Source organism: Ornithorhynchus anatinus, chromosome 13 (assembly GCF_004115215.2).
Source record: "Ornithorhynchus anatinus isolate Pmale09 chromosome 13, mOrnAna1.pri.v4, whole genome shotgun sequence".
Lineage (NCBI taxonomy): Eukaryota > Metazoa > Chordata > Mammalia > Monotremata > Ornithorhynchidae > Ornithorhynchus > Ornithorhynchus anatinus.
In genome coordinates, this window is record NC_041740.1 from 16,621,066 (window position 1) to 16,640,028 (window position 18,963).

At 41.7% G+C, this 18,963-nt stretch overlaps 1 protein-coding gene across 3 annotated transcripts in view; it reads right to left on the reverse strand.

Annotated features, from left to right (window-relative positions):
* MYO3A (myosin IIIA) overlaps positions 1–18,963 on the reverse strand; it is a 100,435-nt gene that overhangs the window by 24,265 nt on the left and 57,207 nt on the right. For 2 of the 3 annotated variants that reach the window (XM_039913992.1, XM_029077229.2), the window contains 8 exons: positions 18,655–18,802; positions 9,220–9,373; positions 8,206–8,294; positions 7,472–7,601; positions 6,723–6,802; positions 6,118–6,195; positions 5,209–5,414; positions 2,741–2,852 (listed from right to left, as the gene is read on the reverse strand). In XM_039913992.1, coding sequence (XP_039769926.1) covers positions 2,741–2,852; positions 5,209–5,414; positions 6,118–6,195; positions 6,723–6,802; positions 7,472–7,601; positions 8,206–8,294; positions 9,220–9,373; positions 18,655–18,802 — 997 coding nt within the window. The remainder of the gene's footprint in view (positions 1–2,740; positions 2,853–5,208; positions 5,415–6,117; positions 6,196–6,722; positions 6,803–7,471; positions 7,602–8,205; positions 8,295–9,219; positions 9,374–18,654; positions 18,803–18,963) is intronic. The other variant, XM_039913991.1, reaches the window with a different exon arrangement.

The following is an 18,963-nucleotide window of genomic DNA, read 5'->3' on the forward strand; positions in this document are numbered from 1 at the left end:
CTCCTCCATGAGGAGCCCCGCAGTACTTACGTATATATGTATAAATCTATAATTCTATTTATTTATGGTGATGACTGTTACCTGTTTTGATATCTCTCTGTCCCCCCACCCCACACCCCACTCCCCGGCTCCCGACTGTAAGCCCATTGTGGGCAGGGATTGTCACTCTTTATTACTGAATTGTACTTTCCAAGTGCTTAGTACAGTGCTCTGCCCACAGTAAATGTTCAATAAATAAGATTGAATGAATAAATGAATTAGACTGTAAGCTCCTTAAGGGCAGATAGGAGTTCTGTTGCATTCCTCCAAGCATTTAATATGGGGCTTCATACTCAGTAGGATGTCAATAAATACCACTAATTGGTGATGTGTGCTTTTTTTTTTTAAATAAGAAAATCACCCCCATCTGGGTCCCATTCCCTGTGATTGTTCCTGTTGTGGAAAATGAGCCCAATACAGACATTCCTTAGAAGGCTGCTTTGGATACTTGCTCAATGATTACAAGATACTTAGTTTGCTGCAACGGTTTACTTGCATCTTAATGTGTAAGTTATTTTGAGTTATTTGAGAGTGTGAGTTGCTTGGTTGTTGGGCAGAGCACTGTACAGGACACTTGAGATCATACCACAGAAGTTAAAAGAACCAGTCCCTCTCCTCGAAGAACTTGTAATATTTCCCTACAGCCTGGCAGCACACAATGGGATGGAGTGTCATCTAGTGGATGGGGCATGAATTTGGGAGTCAGAAGAACTGGGTTCTAATCCAGCTCTGCCACTTGCTTGCTGTGTGACTGACGGCTAGGGACTTCACTGCTCCATGCTGCAGTTTCCTCACCTGTTCTCCTGCCTGCCCCGGCCCCCACCCCTGATTCTACCCTTACACTTAGGCTTCATTAGGAACAGGGACTGGGTAAATCCTGATTCTCTTGTATCTACTTCAGTGTTTAGTACAGTGCTTGGCACAGAGTAAGTGCGTAACAAATACCACAATTATTATTATTGCACCTCTTTGTAACACTGGAACAGTCATTTAACTTCTCTCTGCCTCACTTTCCCTATCCATAAAACAGGGATGAGCATAATATCCACCTCTTCCTTTTTCACAGGAAAGTAGTAAAGATATGTGATAACTGATGACAGTGCTTTAGAAAAAAAGTTCTATTCGGATTTGAAGTACCATTACTATTACACTACCCTCTCAGTTCTTCTATGATCTCACTGCTAGATCTGGCTAGCGGTTAGCATTCACCTCTCCTCTCTCTCAATAACATTTTGCCTAGAACTTATGAGAATTAGCACATGAAATTGAGTATTCATGCAGAATATAAATGTCTCTCAAGATTTTCCTCTTTGCCGAATCTGAATATAGATTTGTTCAGAAGGAAATCAGCACTGGGTATCCTGTCGTGATGAAACAAACTACCCAAATGGCCCACTGGAACACCCTGCCCCCAAAGTTGCTATTTTTTGCTTTTGACCCTAAGCTTCCAGTTCTAAAAGTCACGTTTACTTATCTCTGAATCCTTTGAGGTGGCCCTTTGGAATGCTGGGACTACACCTCCTAGCACTGCCTGGAATTGCCGCATAGACTCTCTCCCTGTTCTACCATCTACCTTCCGGAAGCAGTATTAGTAGAAATAATAATGGTATTTACTTATTATTCACTTACTATGTGCTAAGCACTGTATTAAGTGTTGGGGTAGAAGCAAAATATTCAGGTTGGACACAAATGCGGTCCTGCATGGGGCTGACAATCTTAATAGGAAGGAGAACAGGTATTTAAACTCCATTTTAAAGATGAGGAAACTGAAGTTATACAGCAGGCACGTGGAGAAGGCAGGATTAGAATCCAGGCTCCTTGACTCCCAGGCCCGTGTTCTTTCCACAATGCCACGACGGTTCCTAGTTTCTCAAGTAAAGAAATTAAGTCAACCGTCCTTAGTATAATTAGGAATCTTGGATTTGATGGACTCTATTCAAATTCATAACTCTGAGGTCAAGAGTAGGTCCTGGAAATTCTTTTATGTAAACTCAAAGTAAGGGCCAAATTCATAAATTCTGATTTGAGAGCATAAAAGCTCAGAGGCTATTTAGGAGGACAATAAAATTCCATTTCCTGGAATTGTGGGACACTGGAAATCCAACCCTTTCATCACCTACTTCTTGCCTCTCTCCTGCTGTGTCACTTATCTGTGCCCAGAGAAAAATGCTCCTAAGCCAGAGAGCTTCAGTAGCTCCCGAGTTTCCTCCAGAGTTCTGTTTCTTAAGAAAAATCTATTACCTAAGAAAGGGCTTAATTTCAAACTTTTCCAGTCAAATGGGTTTATATTGTCCTGCAGATTGCTGTTGACCCGAGAAGACCTGAGAAGCGACATGACCTAGTGGGTAGAGCACGAGCCTGGGAGTCAGCAGGACCTGGGTTCTAATCCTGGCTCTACCACTTGTCTGCTGCATGACCTTGGGCAAATCACTTCACTTCTCTATTCCTCAAGATATCTCATCTGTAAAATGGGGATTAAGACTGTGAACCCCATGTGGGACATGGACTGTGCTCAACCTGATTTGCTCTCATCCATCCCATCACTTAGTACAGTGCCTGGCACACAGTAAGCACTTAACTACCATTAAAAAACAAAAAAACCCCACCCAAACTACCCCCAATCTTCAGCCCATAGTACCTAAGATAACTGACATGGTTTCCTAAAGTCTTAATGCAAGATTGTAGGATATAGAAATATTACTTTGGTCTTTCCAAGAGCCCAGTTGTCGAGACCAACTTTTTCCAAGATGTTGGCACAGGTTTCAGAGCTCACAGGAGGTTTCTCATTGGATCGATAGCAGAGGATATAGTACCTAAGGGCAGAAATAGAATCTGTTAGTACCATAAAAGGGTAAAGACCACTATTCAGCAATGCTACTCCCCCTGCCTCAGTTTAAGCTAGACTGGGTTCAGTGTTCACTCAGTCCCTGTCTTCCTCACTCCAACCCTGCACTCCTAAGAGAGTTGTCTTCCAAAGTCATTCTATCAAAAGTATTTAAGCACCTCCTATGTTTAGAGAGATTTAAATAGAGATAGAAGACATGATCCTGACCACAAGGTCCTAACAATCTGGTGGCAATCCTGCCATTCAGTGGACTATTTTATTATTCAGTCATAAAAAAAATCCGAGAGAATTTAGAGTCAGGGAGCTTGTGGGAAGGAGACAGCAAACTCCTCTACTGAACTTTGAATGCTTGAAAAAATCACCAGTTTTTTTTTTTCCAAAATGTACACTCTGCCCCTTTGCAGTCCCTATTCCTTGATTGGAAGCGCTCAGAAAAATCTACCCTTAAACCCAGACTTTCATACAAAGTAGGTTTGGGGAAGGTAGCTACTCTTTAAAATTTGTTCTCTGAAACAAACAGAACAGTCTTACCAGAATAAATGTGCCAAAAGGCCTGATGAATTTATGCAGTTTATTTATAAGCTCACTCAAGATACACTGCACACCCAGGAAGGTCATTTAGTTCTATTAACAGCACTGCGGGGTCTTTGCAAAACATTCAGTCTCAGTAAGATCCTTTGCCAATGTAAGAAAAAGCTTTAAAAGTCAGTGACAAAATACACTCCAATAATTTTACCTCTAATATGGCCTGGACTGGCTAAGGACTTGAAAACCAAGGCACCTATTTTTCTATTTCAAACACTGTATTTTCCTCCTCAACCTTTCAATATTGCCACAGGAACTAAATGTTTCTCAATTCATTTAAACCTTCATTATAATTTTGGAATGACCAAACGCATGAACATCAGTTTCAGTTTCCTAAGAAGAATGCTTTACTCTCTAGTCAGTAATAAGGGTGGCTAACTATGACACACAAAAATTGGATACACCATTACTGACGCTTCTCAAACACAGTACTAGATAAGGGACACTGGAAAGCCAGACTGTCCATACAAAAACAGACGAATGGGAACCCTACCAACAAAGCCAAGTTCAGAATTCTCAAAATTTTAGAAATTCCACTGTCAAGGAACTGATTTTTCTTTTTTTTTTTTTTGTTTGCTTGAGCAGTATTGTGGACGATCTTTGTGGGAGTGAGGCTTTAGGTGCATCCTTCGATGCAACAAGGATGTGAACCGAATAGATTTCTATTTCCCAGTTTTAGGTGGCTATTTTCTCTTGGCATTGATGACTCCTGCCTGGTACTTGAAAGACTAATGCATCTGTCAAACGAATGCTTCGGGACATAACAATAGTGTTCTAGGGTGGAAACAGAGGCTTGGTTCGTGTCTTGTCCCTCATCCTAAGCTTCCTGGTGCCTAGGGGCTTAGCTGTATACATAAATGTATAGAGGAAAGCAGATTTAATCAGTTTTTATATCAAATTCATCAGTCCACGCTGGTCTATTCCTAAATCTTAAGTAGACAATCTAAATGACAAAGAAGATGCCAGAATCAGGAGAAATTTCTGTTTTCTCAATATCCAGCTAAAACCCTCTTCTTCAATTTGTACTTCATTGTTTTAAAACTCTAGAGTTTTCAAAAACAAATCTCCAGTTCTTTCAATGTTGTTTAGGGAAAATGGCTTGTACTATTTACCAGGCTAAATACCTGGGACCTTTCATGGCCATACTTTTATTTTACAAAAGCTTCATGTGACTAGCCTAGGACTAGAGTTCCCATAGCTGTTTTTAACAGACTTGTTTAAAAACAGCACTATCTTGAAGAGATTTCCTCCTTTACAAAGTTGGTGTGTCTTCAGTGGATACCGAGCTCTCACGGAGCTCAACAGCTCATTGCTTACAGGATGACATTTCAAACTGAGCAGAATGGATGCCCCTGATGCTTCCTGATTTATTCCATCTTCTGTTTTAAGGCCTTCCAGATGAAACGATTGGGGGGTATCCCCTTCCTAATTTCCCAGGGTTTCACATGATGATGATCTCCTTCTCATCTCCAGATTAAGTCCTCAAGGAGAATTTTGACCCTTTATTGTAACCTTGTCTTGGTCATCTCTAGACTGTAAGCTATACTGTATGCAGGGAATATGTCTGTTTTAGTGTTATGTTGTACTCTCCCAAGCGCTTAGTATAGTGCTCTGCACACAATAAGAGCTCAATAAATATGATCGATTGGTTGATCAATCACTGGAGTTTCTTGGCTGCCCTGGAAAAGACCTCAAGATGGAAGGTGCTCATGGAAGTTGTCGACACCCCAGATACTCACCGCTCGATGAAGCTGGCAAACAGTATGCGATGGGAATAGCCACATCTCCGGATCCGAGCCGTTTCCAGAATCCCCGTGTAACGCAGCTGAACCAGCACTTTATCTCTGTCAAATTTCTTGGCCCGGCGCTCACTGTTGGGTTTTATGCAACGTACAAAGTGAGGTTGGCCAACTACCATCTTCGAGAGCAAGTCCATCAGTGAGTACTGCAAGGCACAATCAAGATTCAGGATCCACTGTGATCGATCAATCAATGAATCGTATTTATTGAGCACTCACTGTGTACAGGGTACTGTACTAAGCACTTGCGAGAGTGCAACATAACAATATAACAGACACATTCCTTGCCCACATTGAGCTTACAGTCGAGAGGATCTAAACTTCCCAAGTTTTGATGACTGGATCAAAGCTCATCCGTCATTTATGAGATGGGACACTCCAATATCATAAGTTTGCCTAAAACCCAATCAACGTTCTGCACCCAATGTAAACTATATGTATGCTGGTGGTCTTCATACTCAAAAAAGAGGCAGGGCCTAGTGGATAGACCATGAGCCTGGGAGTCAGAAGGACCTGGGTTCTAGTCCCAGTTCTGTCACTTGTCTGCTGTGTGACCATGGACAAGTTACTTCACTCCTCTGCGCCTCAGTTACCTCAACTGTAAAATGGGGATTAAGACTATGTGCCTCACATGGGACAGTACCTGTGCCTAACCTGATTACTTCGTATCTACCCCAGAATTTAGAACGGTGCCTGGAACATAATAAGCGCTTAAAAGATTCCTTTTAAACTTAATAGGGGCATTGGCATTCCAGGGAGGTTTTACCCCTGGGGCCAGGCTTGGAGCTCACCAACCCAAATGATTTAAAACTATTTTAAAATGTCAGAGAAACGGAGTCCCAGTCTTACCCTAAAATAAGATGCGACTGTCTGGGTTTTCATGTTTGTAGTCTCTCTTGGTAAATATGTTGAATCTCCTGTTTCACCCTACAAAGGTTAAGAGAGACAATAACAAAGTGCATTATAATCCATAGCTTCAACAAAGTCCCATCTAAGACCCCTTGTGATTAACAAAAAACCACCCCCAAAACCAAAAGGGCTAATAATGAATCACAAGAAAGTCCAGGATGCTGAGCAAGTTCTAGACTGACACATTATATGTATAATAATCAAATCCACATAGTTGTCACAGCTTGCAAGAGAAGATGAAGTGATTTGTTTATTAACAATGGCGGCTGATGTTCTATTTATTTTGTCAACATCTCCGCTGTTGTAATTGCTCGGCAGTACACCGTGACCACATGTTGACTGGATACATTTACAACTGCATGAATTTTAGAAAGCATGTTGCTTCAAGTAGCTAGAAAACTCGAATCAGACATAAGGGGACCTGCGTATTTTTCATTGTTTCTTCCTGTAAGAATAGGAAGTGCAAAATGGAGAGAGAACAAGCTAATCAGCAAGTAACTATTGGACAGGAGTGAGTGCCTAAGACTTTAGACTAGCATTCTTACCTTGGATGGGTGGATTGATCTGTGTGGGGTCCTAATTTGATAATTTATTGCACTTTTAGTTTTAGAATGGGCCAGATTGCCTAGAGAGGGTGAGAAAACAAGTTAGTCTGAAAATCCTGAGATTATCCAGCCTACTAAACTGAGAACATAAGCAAGATGATGTCTTAGAGAGTCTCAGTACCATGGAAGAGCTCATAAACTTCAAGCACTTGGTGGGGAGGTGGCTTTCTTAAGCAATGTGAGGTGAGAAATCATAAAAAAATTAAATTAGGTAGAATATCTCCAATCTACAGCAGGGTTCGCTGGTCTGTAAGTTCATTGTGGACAGGGAACGTGTTGTACTGTACTCTCCCAAGTGCTTAGTAAAGTATTCTGCAAACAGCACTCAATAAATAAGATTGATCGGCTAGGCAGGACTCTGGACTTCATGTTACTACTGCAGTTCTCCCCATCTAAATTGTAAGCTCCTGGTAGGCAGGGAATGTGTCGACTAACTCTGCGGTACTGAACTCTCAGAAGTGCTCAGTACAGTGATCTGCACACAATAAGCACTCAATAAATACCACTGAGGTGATGATGATGACTACATATATTTATGGGGACAACTGGGGGCCATGAATTCAACTCTCTTGAGTTGAAAACAAACCAAAATAAAATAAAGAGGATTAATGAATGAGAGGCACCCACGGATGTAGGTGCTGAGTCTGTGCAGTGAAACAAACAATCCCATATACAGGTGATTTCTGTACCTGTTTTGGTTAGTGGGTGGCTCACAAGATGTCGAATTAGGCTGTTTTCTGAAGACCGCAGAAGCAGCACAATGTCAGCTGGGAGGGTGTCCCTATTTTTAGCCAAGAACCCGCTTGCATTATAAAGAACCTGTGGGCCAAATACAAAGCGGTGATTGGCCTGCTGGAGCTTGGGCTTCAGCTACTACTAAGGAATACTGGGATGACTATAGATCACCTCAGTCCCGAGGGTAATTCAATGGGATCGCAGGAGCCGGAATAAAATGGTCATAGGCCAGGCAATCTCCATTTAAATGAGAAAATCTTCCAACTCTTAAAGTGCTTGTTTGAAAAATGATGCACTAAAAATTGAATAAGAGTCTAAGGGTGACAACTGACTTAAGAAACTCTGCTTCATGGTGCATTAGCACCTGAAAAATGCAAAGTGAGATTTGGATATTGAACAAGAAAAATAGAATGCTTACTTCAAGACTTGCTTCTGGATGGTACTCAGTAAATATCAACTTACAAAAATGAAATGATACGTGGTCAGCTAGATTCTAATGATTTCTTGGAACAGTTCTTTCCCTACACATAGTTTTCTAACTTTCTGCCTTTCTCGGGCTAAACAGTTGTCTGCGATAAATCCAATGCATCATCCAAATGCCAATAGGACCATGTTTTCCTTTCCCCCCCTTGCTTGATACAATTAAGAGGACTGAAAATGTGGGCCTTAACAACTTAGGCTGTCTTACCTTGCCTGCATAATGGTGAATTCCAAAAGTAAGGTCCATTCTTTTGGGTCTCCAGAAGTACGTCGATTTCAAATTGTCTTCAAATTTTTCTGTAGAAAACCTAACTCGGCTTAGCTCAGTAAGTCTGAAGAGCAATCAAGGAAGACTACCACATAAAGGGGCAATACTATATCTTCAGGGCTTCAGAATACAATACTAAGTGGTCAGGTAATTCATTTCCAAGATCCTACACTTTATACTAATGTTTAATGATTACTGAAGTGGTGGGGAGGACTGTTTCAGAGCCTCTCATGCTTGATTCATAATTGTTTCCTTAGAAGTTTTGGTCAGTCCAATTTTCTTCCCCCTCCCCAACTCGAGAGAACCAGCCTCCCTTGAGCTTTATGCGGGATGGCAAGAATGTCACCTGTCACATATGGGTGCCATGCAGCTGACCAGTGGGTACTGTTAAGGGCAGACTGGCAGTCACATTCTATGGTCATTCTGCTGTCCAGAAAGCAGCTATCGTTATGGGCAGGAGATGCATTGACTCTTAGCAGCTGGAGCACTTAGCCAGATTGATAGGGAGAATCAGAGACTTGTGCAAGGGAGGGTTTTCTCTTCAGCTTGGACCTTGCAGAATGCCATATCACTTCTCATTCCTGGATGCAGAGGGAAGAATCTGGTTCAGAACATGTCTGTGGATATGCCTAATCAAAAATAGATGATGAAAAACAACAACAAAAAACCCCACAGAAATCTTAAATTTTCTCCACTTCTTCCCTCTGCATTGTCTCTGGGATATCTTAAATCTTAAAGGATTTGAGATATCTGCCTATCATTTGGTTTCTGTTTCCCCCGTTAGGTTGTTAGCTTCTTGAGGATGTGGTTTATATCTTCCAACTCTATGATACACTCCCAGGTGGTTAATACAGTATTCTGCATAGAACAGGTGCTCAATAAATGCTATAGACTGACTGCCTGGGAGATGGTTTTAACTGTGCTTAGAGCTTACTTTGGGCAAAACCTACTTACCTATGAGGGTCTGATCAGTAGCTCTGGGGAATTGACTCTCCTCATCAAGCAGAGACAGCAAGCCCATTGGTTTCTGTAGAAACATATCTAAGAGAGGCCGGTTGTCTTCATATTCAATAACTCTAGCATCAACATCTTCATTTAAGTATTCATTCTATGACAAAAATAAGGTGCATTTTTTCTCAAATTGAACAGTATGAAAATACTTAACCTTCATAAGACAGAATTACACCTCCCTGAAATGCTAAAAGCAAAGTACTTTGTAGAAAAAATAAATTAACCATTTAGAATTTACTACTGCACTTAGATACTACAGAAATCCTGTTGACTAATCTGTAAAATGCATTCTTTACATCCTGCCCCACCATTTCCAATTTCCGAAGGAAACTATGAAGTTATACGCATTTGTATACTAGAAGATAGGACAGAACTCTTGGTAGACATTACCTGCAAATCCACTTTGGACATGGCAAAATACAACTACTTCCAATGACTTTGCTTCTAATCTGGGAGTATATTTTTTTCAGTATTTACCAGAGTACCGCTAGGTCATTAAAAACAACTGTGGATGTTTCTCCTTCAATAGTAAAAAGAACTCTAGCCTTTGGGGCCAAGTCAGTGGGATGAACACAAAGCGAGTGTACAGTAAACTGTGCTTCGAGAATATGCTTGACTAGATTTGAGCTGCTTTAAGGGCAGCGTCCCATTGAAAATGAAATGCCCATTGGTTTTCCCTCTCAAAATGAAATGTTGATAAATGTGTCAGTGAAAATCAGAGTGCTTTGCGGATAGAGCACAGACCTGGAAGTCAGAAGGACCTGGGTTCAAATCCCAGCTCCGTCACTTGTCTGCTGTGTGACCTTGGACAAATCACTTCACTTCTCTGTACCTCAGTTCCTTCACCTGTAAAATGGGGATTAAGGCTGTAGGACATGGACCGTGTCCAACTCGATCAGCTTGTATTTACCCCGGTGCTTAGTACTGTGCCAGGCACATAGTAAGTGCTTAACAGACACCATTAAAAAAAATCTGAGTCCTGCTGACAGGGAGTCAGAACTGCACACAGAGACCCGAAGCCCCCAGCGGTGATTGGGTTGTTGGTAGAAGCACAGAGTGGTGCTTGACCACTGACATCACTCATGGGAAAAAAGGGAGAAAGTAAGATATGTGCATCTGTTTTCCCCAATCAGAACACCTCTTCCTCATTCTCTCCTGCTCCTCTCAAATGGACCCCACAAAAACACATTGTCCCATCCCTGCAAAGACTCTCTGAAAGGCAAACTGAGTCACTGTGAAAGAGCAAAGAAGCAACTTTTTCTGATGGCTCTTCCCTTCTTCTATTGCTGGCTTTGATCTGAGACTCAGGTGGAGTCTTTGTGCAGAAGGAAAAATCAATCAACCAGTGGAATTTATTGAGCGCTTACTGTGTGCAGAGCACTGTTCTAAGCACTTGGGAGAGTACAAGACAACAGAGTTAGAAGACACGTTTCCTGTCGACGAGGTGCTTACAGTTTAGAGAAAGGAGTTTTAACTGGCCAAGGCCCAAGAGTGATATGAGGAAAATTTCCACCTTACCGGGTACCTACATATCAGGTATCCAGTTCCTGTCAATTGCCTTATTTTCCAGAGGTAATAGAACGCCTTTTTTGCTTGTTCCTCGTAAGCCCTTCTTCTCCAATTCTCCCTGATCTACTACCCCTTCCCACCTACACTTCTGCCCCAGAACCCTTCTCTCAGATCGCTCTAGCGGCAAAGCACTAACAGGTTGAAACCTGTGCTTTTGACTTCCCTGCAGCTCAGAGCCTGAGTGTCTGAGAGGAAGCTTCACGGAGTGGTTCAAGCTTGTGATTTGACAACCATTAAATCATGAGTACATCTTGACATCAAAAAGTAAATTGAACTGCATTTGATTTACTGCGTTACTTAATGGCTATCAAGTGTAACTCATAGCCAATTAATCAATTGCATTTATTGAGCACTTACTGTGTGCAGAGCACTGTACTAAGCACTTAGAAGAGGACAATATAACAGAGTTGATAGACATGTTCCCTGCCCAAATTAGCTTACAGGCTAGACCCTCATTATCCCCAGTTCTAAGCTAGTAAAAATGGGTCCCATTTCACCATATGGCCTATTTTCTTATTGCATCAACATGAGGGTCGATTTGCCCTACTACTCACTTTCTATTTGGCTTGTGGCCCTAGGCTCCGTTTGCAGACAGTTGAGCAGACAGTCCCTTCTTTTAGAAGCAAACAGATGGAGATATTCAACATGAAGCAAGTATGTTACTACAGACATATGTTACAATGAATACAATAACAATAGTAATACTTTTTTAAATAGCATTTGTTCAGGGCTTCCTAGGTGTCAAGGATTGGTTCTAAGTGTTGGGGTACATATAAGTTAAACAGGTGGGCTACAGTCCTTGTCCTGCATGGGGCTCACAGTCAAATGGGAGGGAGAACAGGTATTGAACCCCCATTGTACGGCTGAGGAAACTGAAGCACAGAGAAGTTAAGTGATTTGCTCAAGGCCACACAGTAGGCAAGTGGCAGAGTTGAGATCAGAACCCTAATTCCTCTGACTCCCAGGCCCGTGCTCATTCCCTTAGGCCACACTGCGCTCTCACAGACTGGTTTCTGCCTCCTAGGCTAGCTTACACAATTGACGGATCGATTGAATGATTCTTAGCTGGCCGCCTATTTGGCCTAGGCTTCACCTGAACTCAGGGGAAAGCCTAGGTCACCCCTCTGCCATGCCCTGGTCCCACTTCCTGCTGCCCCATTCCTCGCCCATGTCCTGGGTGTAGTTTGGGGTGATGAAGTGGATGTGAGCCCAGGGGCCTGCTCATAAGATCCAGCTGTACGGCCCTGGGGCTCACAGTCAAACAGGAGGGATAACACGTTGAATTGAATCCCCATTTTATAGTTGAGGAAACTGAGGCACAAAGAAGCTAAGTGACTTGCCCCCGGGCTTGCTCCCATCTCTGCAAGTGACCTTCTCCTACTCCCTTCTTTTCCCCCTTCATTCCTAAGTCCCATTGCTGCATTTCATTTTACTTGCTTGCAGCAGAGTGGGAAGCTACTGGAAGCTCAGCTCAAGGAGTCATTAGGTGAGTCACACGGAGATGGAGGAAAACGTGAGGTTGGGGTGGGGGGTGGGGTGGCAAAGGAGACTACAGAAAGGCACACAGATTCTCTAGGAGAGTGCAAAAGGCAAATAGAGCCTTCTTCTTGGAATTTCTTTCTGTTCTGAATATCTCCCAGATTTTTTTTAACCTTCTCCTAGAAGTTGCTTTAGGGAGAAAGAGGGAACAACAAGAAAGTGTCCTCTCAAGCATTTGATGACAGAATGCCAGGCTTCACTCCCTGTTCTGGCAAACAGTCAGAAGACAGTGGAGAGAGTGACAAGGCTCGTCTCCCAGCAAACGGTTCTCAGAACACTTCCGTGTCCCAGCTGCTTACATCCCAATTTGAGGATTAGAATCTGTTTTTCTATACTGAAAACAGCAATGCGGCCTCTCATCTTGGTTTCAGGGGACTGAGATCATCGGGAAAACTGGGAGGGGGAAGGGGACAATAGGGCCATGGAATACATTTGCCCAGGAGACACTGTGGGGTGGGCTGGGAGCAGGAGAGGTTGGTGTCCTGCAGGGCTTCAAGGCAGTGGAAGGCCTGAAGAAACAGGGGTGCTGTGGGCAGAGCGACAGACTGAGAAGATATCTGACCTATACGGCAGTGTAGAAACTGGTTCTGTATGCCCATGAAGACTACATGGACATAGGCAAATGTGCATTACCCCTCCTGGGTAGGACAACAGCCCAACCAGCCCAATATCCGGTCTCTGACAGCAGCAACCAGACACTTGAAAGAAGAGTGTGCTGACTGCCCTCCTGGACATCCCTTGCAATGGGCAGAGATGTACTTTCCAATATCCCTCATTTCCCCCTCTCCACCCATAACTTTAGCATTTCAATTTTGAAAATGCCTTTAATTCCAGTTGTCACTCACTAGGACAGCCTTCCCCAGCCTGCATCTCATTTTAGGGGCTCAGCACACCTATGGAGTGCCTGAGAAAGAGGCAAATTAAACACATTTTTAAGAGTTCTCAAGCCCATTGATGAGAGAAAGTCAGGGCACTTGTTCCAATGACTTGGAAGTCATTACTAAATATTATTAATAAACCAAAGATCAATATTAGATATTTCTGTTTGCACATCAACCTTGAAATCACAAAGCTTTCCCTTGAAGGTTACCTTGAGAGACTTATGCGGACCTTGGACTTTTACAGTTAAACATGTTCTGCTGACAGCACATTACAGTTCAAAACCTAAATGTAAGCTTCAAAAGAGGCTTTTTTGTCTATGGCTCATATTGAAAGCATACAAGGTTAGGGGCCAAGCTGACACATTTGTCATTTCTATTTGCTTATGTCAAATTCCATGAAAATGCCATGGTGACAGGGCCTTACAGAGCAGAGTTTAGTCCCTTGAAATATGCTGTGCCCCATTTCAAAATCATTGCTCTTTTGGCAATTCAATGAAACTGGAGGTGAAAACAAATCACAGAACAATACCACATGAGTTATAGAAAATCGTCTTCCTAAGAGATCCAAGTCCTCACCTACCTCTACAGTAACCTATATCCCATGATATGACTGGATTATGTTTTTTCTGAAAATGTGAATGGATTGTATTTCCATGGAAGGTATGTTTTCACAGAAACTTATATGGCATAAATGAGAATCTTTTCCAGAACCAGAATGAGAAGCAGTGTGGCCTACTGGATAGACCATGGGCCTGTGAGTCAGAAGGAACCAGGTTCTAATCCCAGCTTTGCCACTAGTCTGCTGTGTGACCTTGGGCAAGTCACTTAATTTTTCTATGCCTCCATTACCTCATGTGTAAAATGGGGATTAAGACTGTGAGCTCCACAAAGGATATGGACCATGTCCAACCTGATTTGCTTTCATCTATCCCAGTGCTTAGTACAGTGCCTAGCATATAGTAGCTTTAACAAACACTATTAAAAATAAAAAGCCCACCCAATGGCATGATGGGAGAGCATTAGAGGCAAATCCAAAAATCCCTCCACCTCCCCCTTGTTCCTGGTGACTTGCCGCCCTCTTGGGGTTGAGGTAATTTCAATTTTTGGGTTCCACTTCTGAAAGAGTAAGATCCAGAAAGGCTACTGAGTGTGTATGAATCAGTCAGGAAATACTGTTGAAATAAATGGGCTTTTAATATTTGAGTAATTTCACATTACTGAACAAAGTTCAGGCAACGAAAATCTATGGGTGGGAGTTTGGGTGACGGTTAAAATTAGCCACCTCATATGATGTTAAGATTTGGGAAATTAATAAGTTAAATATTTGGATTTGATTTTCCCTTTGAAATTATTTTTTTCCCATTCAGCAGGACCGGGCATTAGGGAGGATGCTTTAAACTGGGACTGCCTTGGTTGTAGAGTTACCTAGAATAGGCAGATTTCCAGTTCAACCCTCTATCCAAATAAATTCCATCTTTATTTTTAGAAGGAGAAATTGGTGCAGCTGGAATCACATGTCACTCCTGATAAAACCTTCCTTTAGCAATGAGATATGTCTTTTCTGCACACATAAAAGTGATTTTGCAGGCTAATAATTATTTTTCTCACTTCAGGGAAATGTCTATCAAAGTAGTCCTAAATTTAGAAAAATGACTAATATCAAATATACCATAGAAATGGAACACAAATGCCCTCCAAAGTGATTGCTAAAGAGCACTTCTGAAGGAACTATGAAATCATTTCAGGCAATTAACTACTCCAAAACTGTCGATGTTTGGCCTGAAAGCATTATGACATTTAGGTTAAAGTCCTAAGTGCTAAAAAGCATCACTTGGGTTGTATCTTTGTGATAATGACAAGATAAACTAGCCCCACACTTAGAAAAGAAGGGAATTCCCAGAGGTTTCCCAAAGGGGAAACAAACTTGCAAAATATTAACTGTCTCTGTATAGCGCTTTGACTTTTCTGCAGAGCTTTCATATCGATTATCTCATTCTATCCCCACAACATCCTTCTGAAGTAACAAGAAGTATTAACAAATCCCAGTTTAGAGAGGTGTCAGTCACTCACTTGAGGACACCTTCTGGATCACAGCCCATGGCAAGGGGGAATAAAAAGGAGGAATGATTAGTAAAAGAGAAAACTCTAGGAGCACAGGGCAGTCTCCATCTTGGGATCCCGGGAGAAAGAAACAGGAAGCGGGCATCCTACATAGAGTAGGATCTTAAGTACTGTACTTTCCCCAAGCACTCAGTACAGTGCTCTGCACACAAAAAGCACTCAATAAATATCACTGAATAATTGAGTTGTTTTACTTTTTAAAGGCACCTGTTAAACCAGGCACTTTCCTAAGCACTGAGGTAGATACAAGGTAATTGGGATGAACACAATCCCTGTCCCTCGTGGGACTCACAGTCCAAGAGAGATTCGGTAGGATTTAATCCCCATTTTACAGATGAGATAATTGAGGCACAGAGAAGTTAAGTAACTTGCCCAAGGTCACAGAGCAGACAAGTGGTGGAGTCATTCATTCCATCGTATTTATTGAGCGCTTACTGTATGCCCATGATCTTTTCACTAGGCCTTGCTGCTTCCTAGTTATGGGGTGGGGGGAGGGGAGAGAGAGGTAGGAGGCACACTTGGGAAGCTGGTGTTGACTGGGCAGGTGGTAAGGAGGGTCAATGGTTCAGGAGCTCCTTTAGATGTGACACATCACAGAAGAGCTACTTGCAGGGCAGTCTATCAGTGGTATTTACTGAACACTTACTGTGCGCAAAGCACTGTACTAAGCACTTGGGAAAGTACAATATGATAGTTGGCAGACATGATCCTTGTCTACAAGGAATTTACAGTCTCCAGGGATAGTGTTTTCTGTGAAGAAGCTTTCCCCAGATAAAAAAATCTAGGGCATGAAAAGGCAATTACCACCAGATTTTCTTTAAGATCTGCTTTACCACTAATTTTAAGTCTTTAAAATAATTAGTGCTGGTTACCTCTTCATAGTCAGGGGTGCTAGTGTCTTCTGAAGTATGGAAACCATGATCCATCTACTTCATGATTGCAACCAAACTAGTAATCGAGGTGGAGGCTATGAACATTTAGAAAGATACTCATCAATTCTACCCTTTTTATCTTTATTTCCTGGAAAAAAAAATCCCCACTCCTGTTTTGCATCTCAGATCTATTGGGTTCAAGATCTAGAAGTGAAACCAGGTTTACCACAAGGAAGATTTTTTCTTAAACATAGTTGTGGCTTCTAAAACTTTGAATTTCTTAAAGTGATATCTACCAGTTGGGAAAATAGAATGCTGGTTTGATTATAAATTGCCTTATTTGCTTTTCTTTTCAAGTATTATAAATGAGATGAAGGTTTGTTTAGCAGATGAAGCCACCATACCATAAATGTGACTTTTGTCATAGAAAATATGGAAGGAAGACGCAAACGAGAAAGTCACACTTTGTGAGCAGAGGAACCTAGAGGTATTAGTATGGATTTATTGCAAAACACCTACCCAGTCTTAGTCAGACACTGTTTTTCAATTTTTAAGTGTAAAAAGTTGAAAGATAGAAGTAATTTCATAATAGAATGGATTTTCATCTTTTGTAATAGCTGCAAATTATGCACTGGAGTCCACATGCAAAATTTCAAAAGCCTTAAGCCTTAGGACGTGAACAGCTGGAAATGAAAATCAACCACATTGGTTTCTGTGAGAGAAGTCAATGCAGTAATGGAAATGATTGCCTACATTATATGCTGTAAATAGTCTCTGCGTACAGTATGAATTCTAACTTCTGTCTGAATCTTAGTGAAAATAATATAGAGCGACTGTATACATGCACATTTCCATATCTAAAGGGACTGTAGTAAAGCAATAAAAATACATAGCATACTTCTCAAATATTATAGCGAAGTTCAGAGAACCAAGGAGGCAGGCAAAGGACTTGAGCCCTATGGATGAGTTCGGGAGATTGGAATGGTAGAAAAAACCGAGACAAATCCGTGTGTTTTGGAAAAGGATAGAAAGGTTGATTTGAAGGATAGGAAATATACTTAATAGCCCCACATCAACTTAAAGATTTACTTCAAGAGGCCAAACTAATCCCTTGAATTTATTTTCCAAATCCCTTTCACATCAGCCTTCCAAGTCATTCTCCCACCACCCACGTGAAGGAAGGGCAGATATTATTAACCCCACTTTACAGATGAGGATACTAAGGCACAGAGAGATTAAAAAAGTTTTCCCAAGATCACACAGAATGAATTCTCACTATTAAAAAAAACCAACCACTCAAGGATGAACACCACAGCACAACTACACTATCTTTAAGCTATGTTTGTGGAAATGCAATTCTTATTCTCATTCACCTGAATGTCTTAAGACAAGGCAGACTAAAATATTCAACTTTAGCCAAAGCTAACACGAAAAGTTTCCTTAAATCTTTGCCCCAGATCACCAAATCCATATCCGATTCAAGCACAACTGAAGGAAGTGAAGAGGCTTAATGAAAGATGTCAATAAACACCATATGTTTGGCTAGGTCGTGATCAAAATAATTTTAGCATTCCTGCTTCACGTAATCAATATCCATGTACCTAAGCTTACTAATTTATTAGGAAAGTCACTTCATTTTTTTAAAGACTCTTACTGTGGAATCATAAACTGCATACTGAATCTTGTTCACTGTCAGAAATAGTACAACAGTGAATTTGCAGCAAATCCATTATCAGCATGTTCTGTTGCCTAGCTACTGTAAATCTGAAGTTAAATGCATTTTCGATGGACATTTAAATTGCCAGCAGCAGTTCAGCTGTGTTGTCTGCCAAAATAAAAGTGATCTGGTTGTGTGTCTATGTGCAAATCTCAAAATGAACATAAGCTTCAAGATCAGCAAATGGCGGGCCGTATTGGGGTTTCAGATATGGGCCAGAATCCCCATGTGGAGGGCAGTTACCCAAGGGGTGGCTTCCTTTCAAGTCCCTGTAAATGCCTTTTGGTCAGGGATGAGACTTGGAAGAAGGGAATCCTGACTAGAAGAACTATGGAAGTGTTCACCTTTGAAAGTTAAGGAAGGGACAGAAAGAAATACGGCCACACACCTCTATTCCTGTTCCATGCAAGGAACAACTGGCTAGTGCATTCTCTTTTGGCCAGAACTGACATCCTGGCTACTTTGCCCTCTCTTCTCTCGGGAGATGATGAATAATAAAATGGACATTATGGTAATGGGTAGATGTAAATCTGACATCAAGTGGGTTAAGCAGGAATTCATATTTGCCAAATGCACAGAAGAAGTTGCACGAAACAGTGTTTTTGACTCTCTCTTCACCAAGATACCCACCCAGTTCTCATTCAGGTTCCCAGGATATAAGTCCCCAAGAGTATTTTACCTGCTCCCATGCAAACACGTGCTGATTGAAGTAGAACTGGATTTGTTCATTTGCAATATTGATGCATAGTTGCTCAAAGGAATTTCTTTTGAAATTTTCAAAGCCAAAGATATCCAGAATGCCGATGTTCAGCTCATCGTCAAGTCTACTGAAAGGGATAAAAGGGTATTAAACTCTAATCACTGTAACATGGCATGGTGGATAGAGTCCGGGCCTGGGAGTCAGAAGGCAATGAGTTCTAATCCTGGCTCTGCCACTTGTTTGCTATGTGACCTTAGGCAAGTCACTTCACTTCTCTGGGCCTCAGTT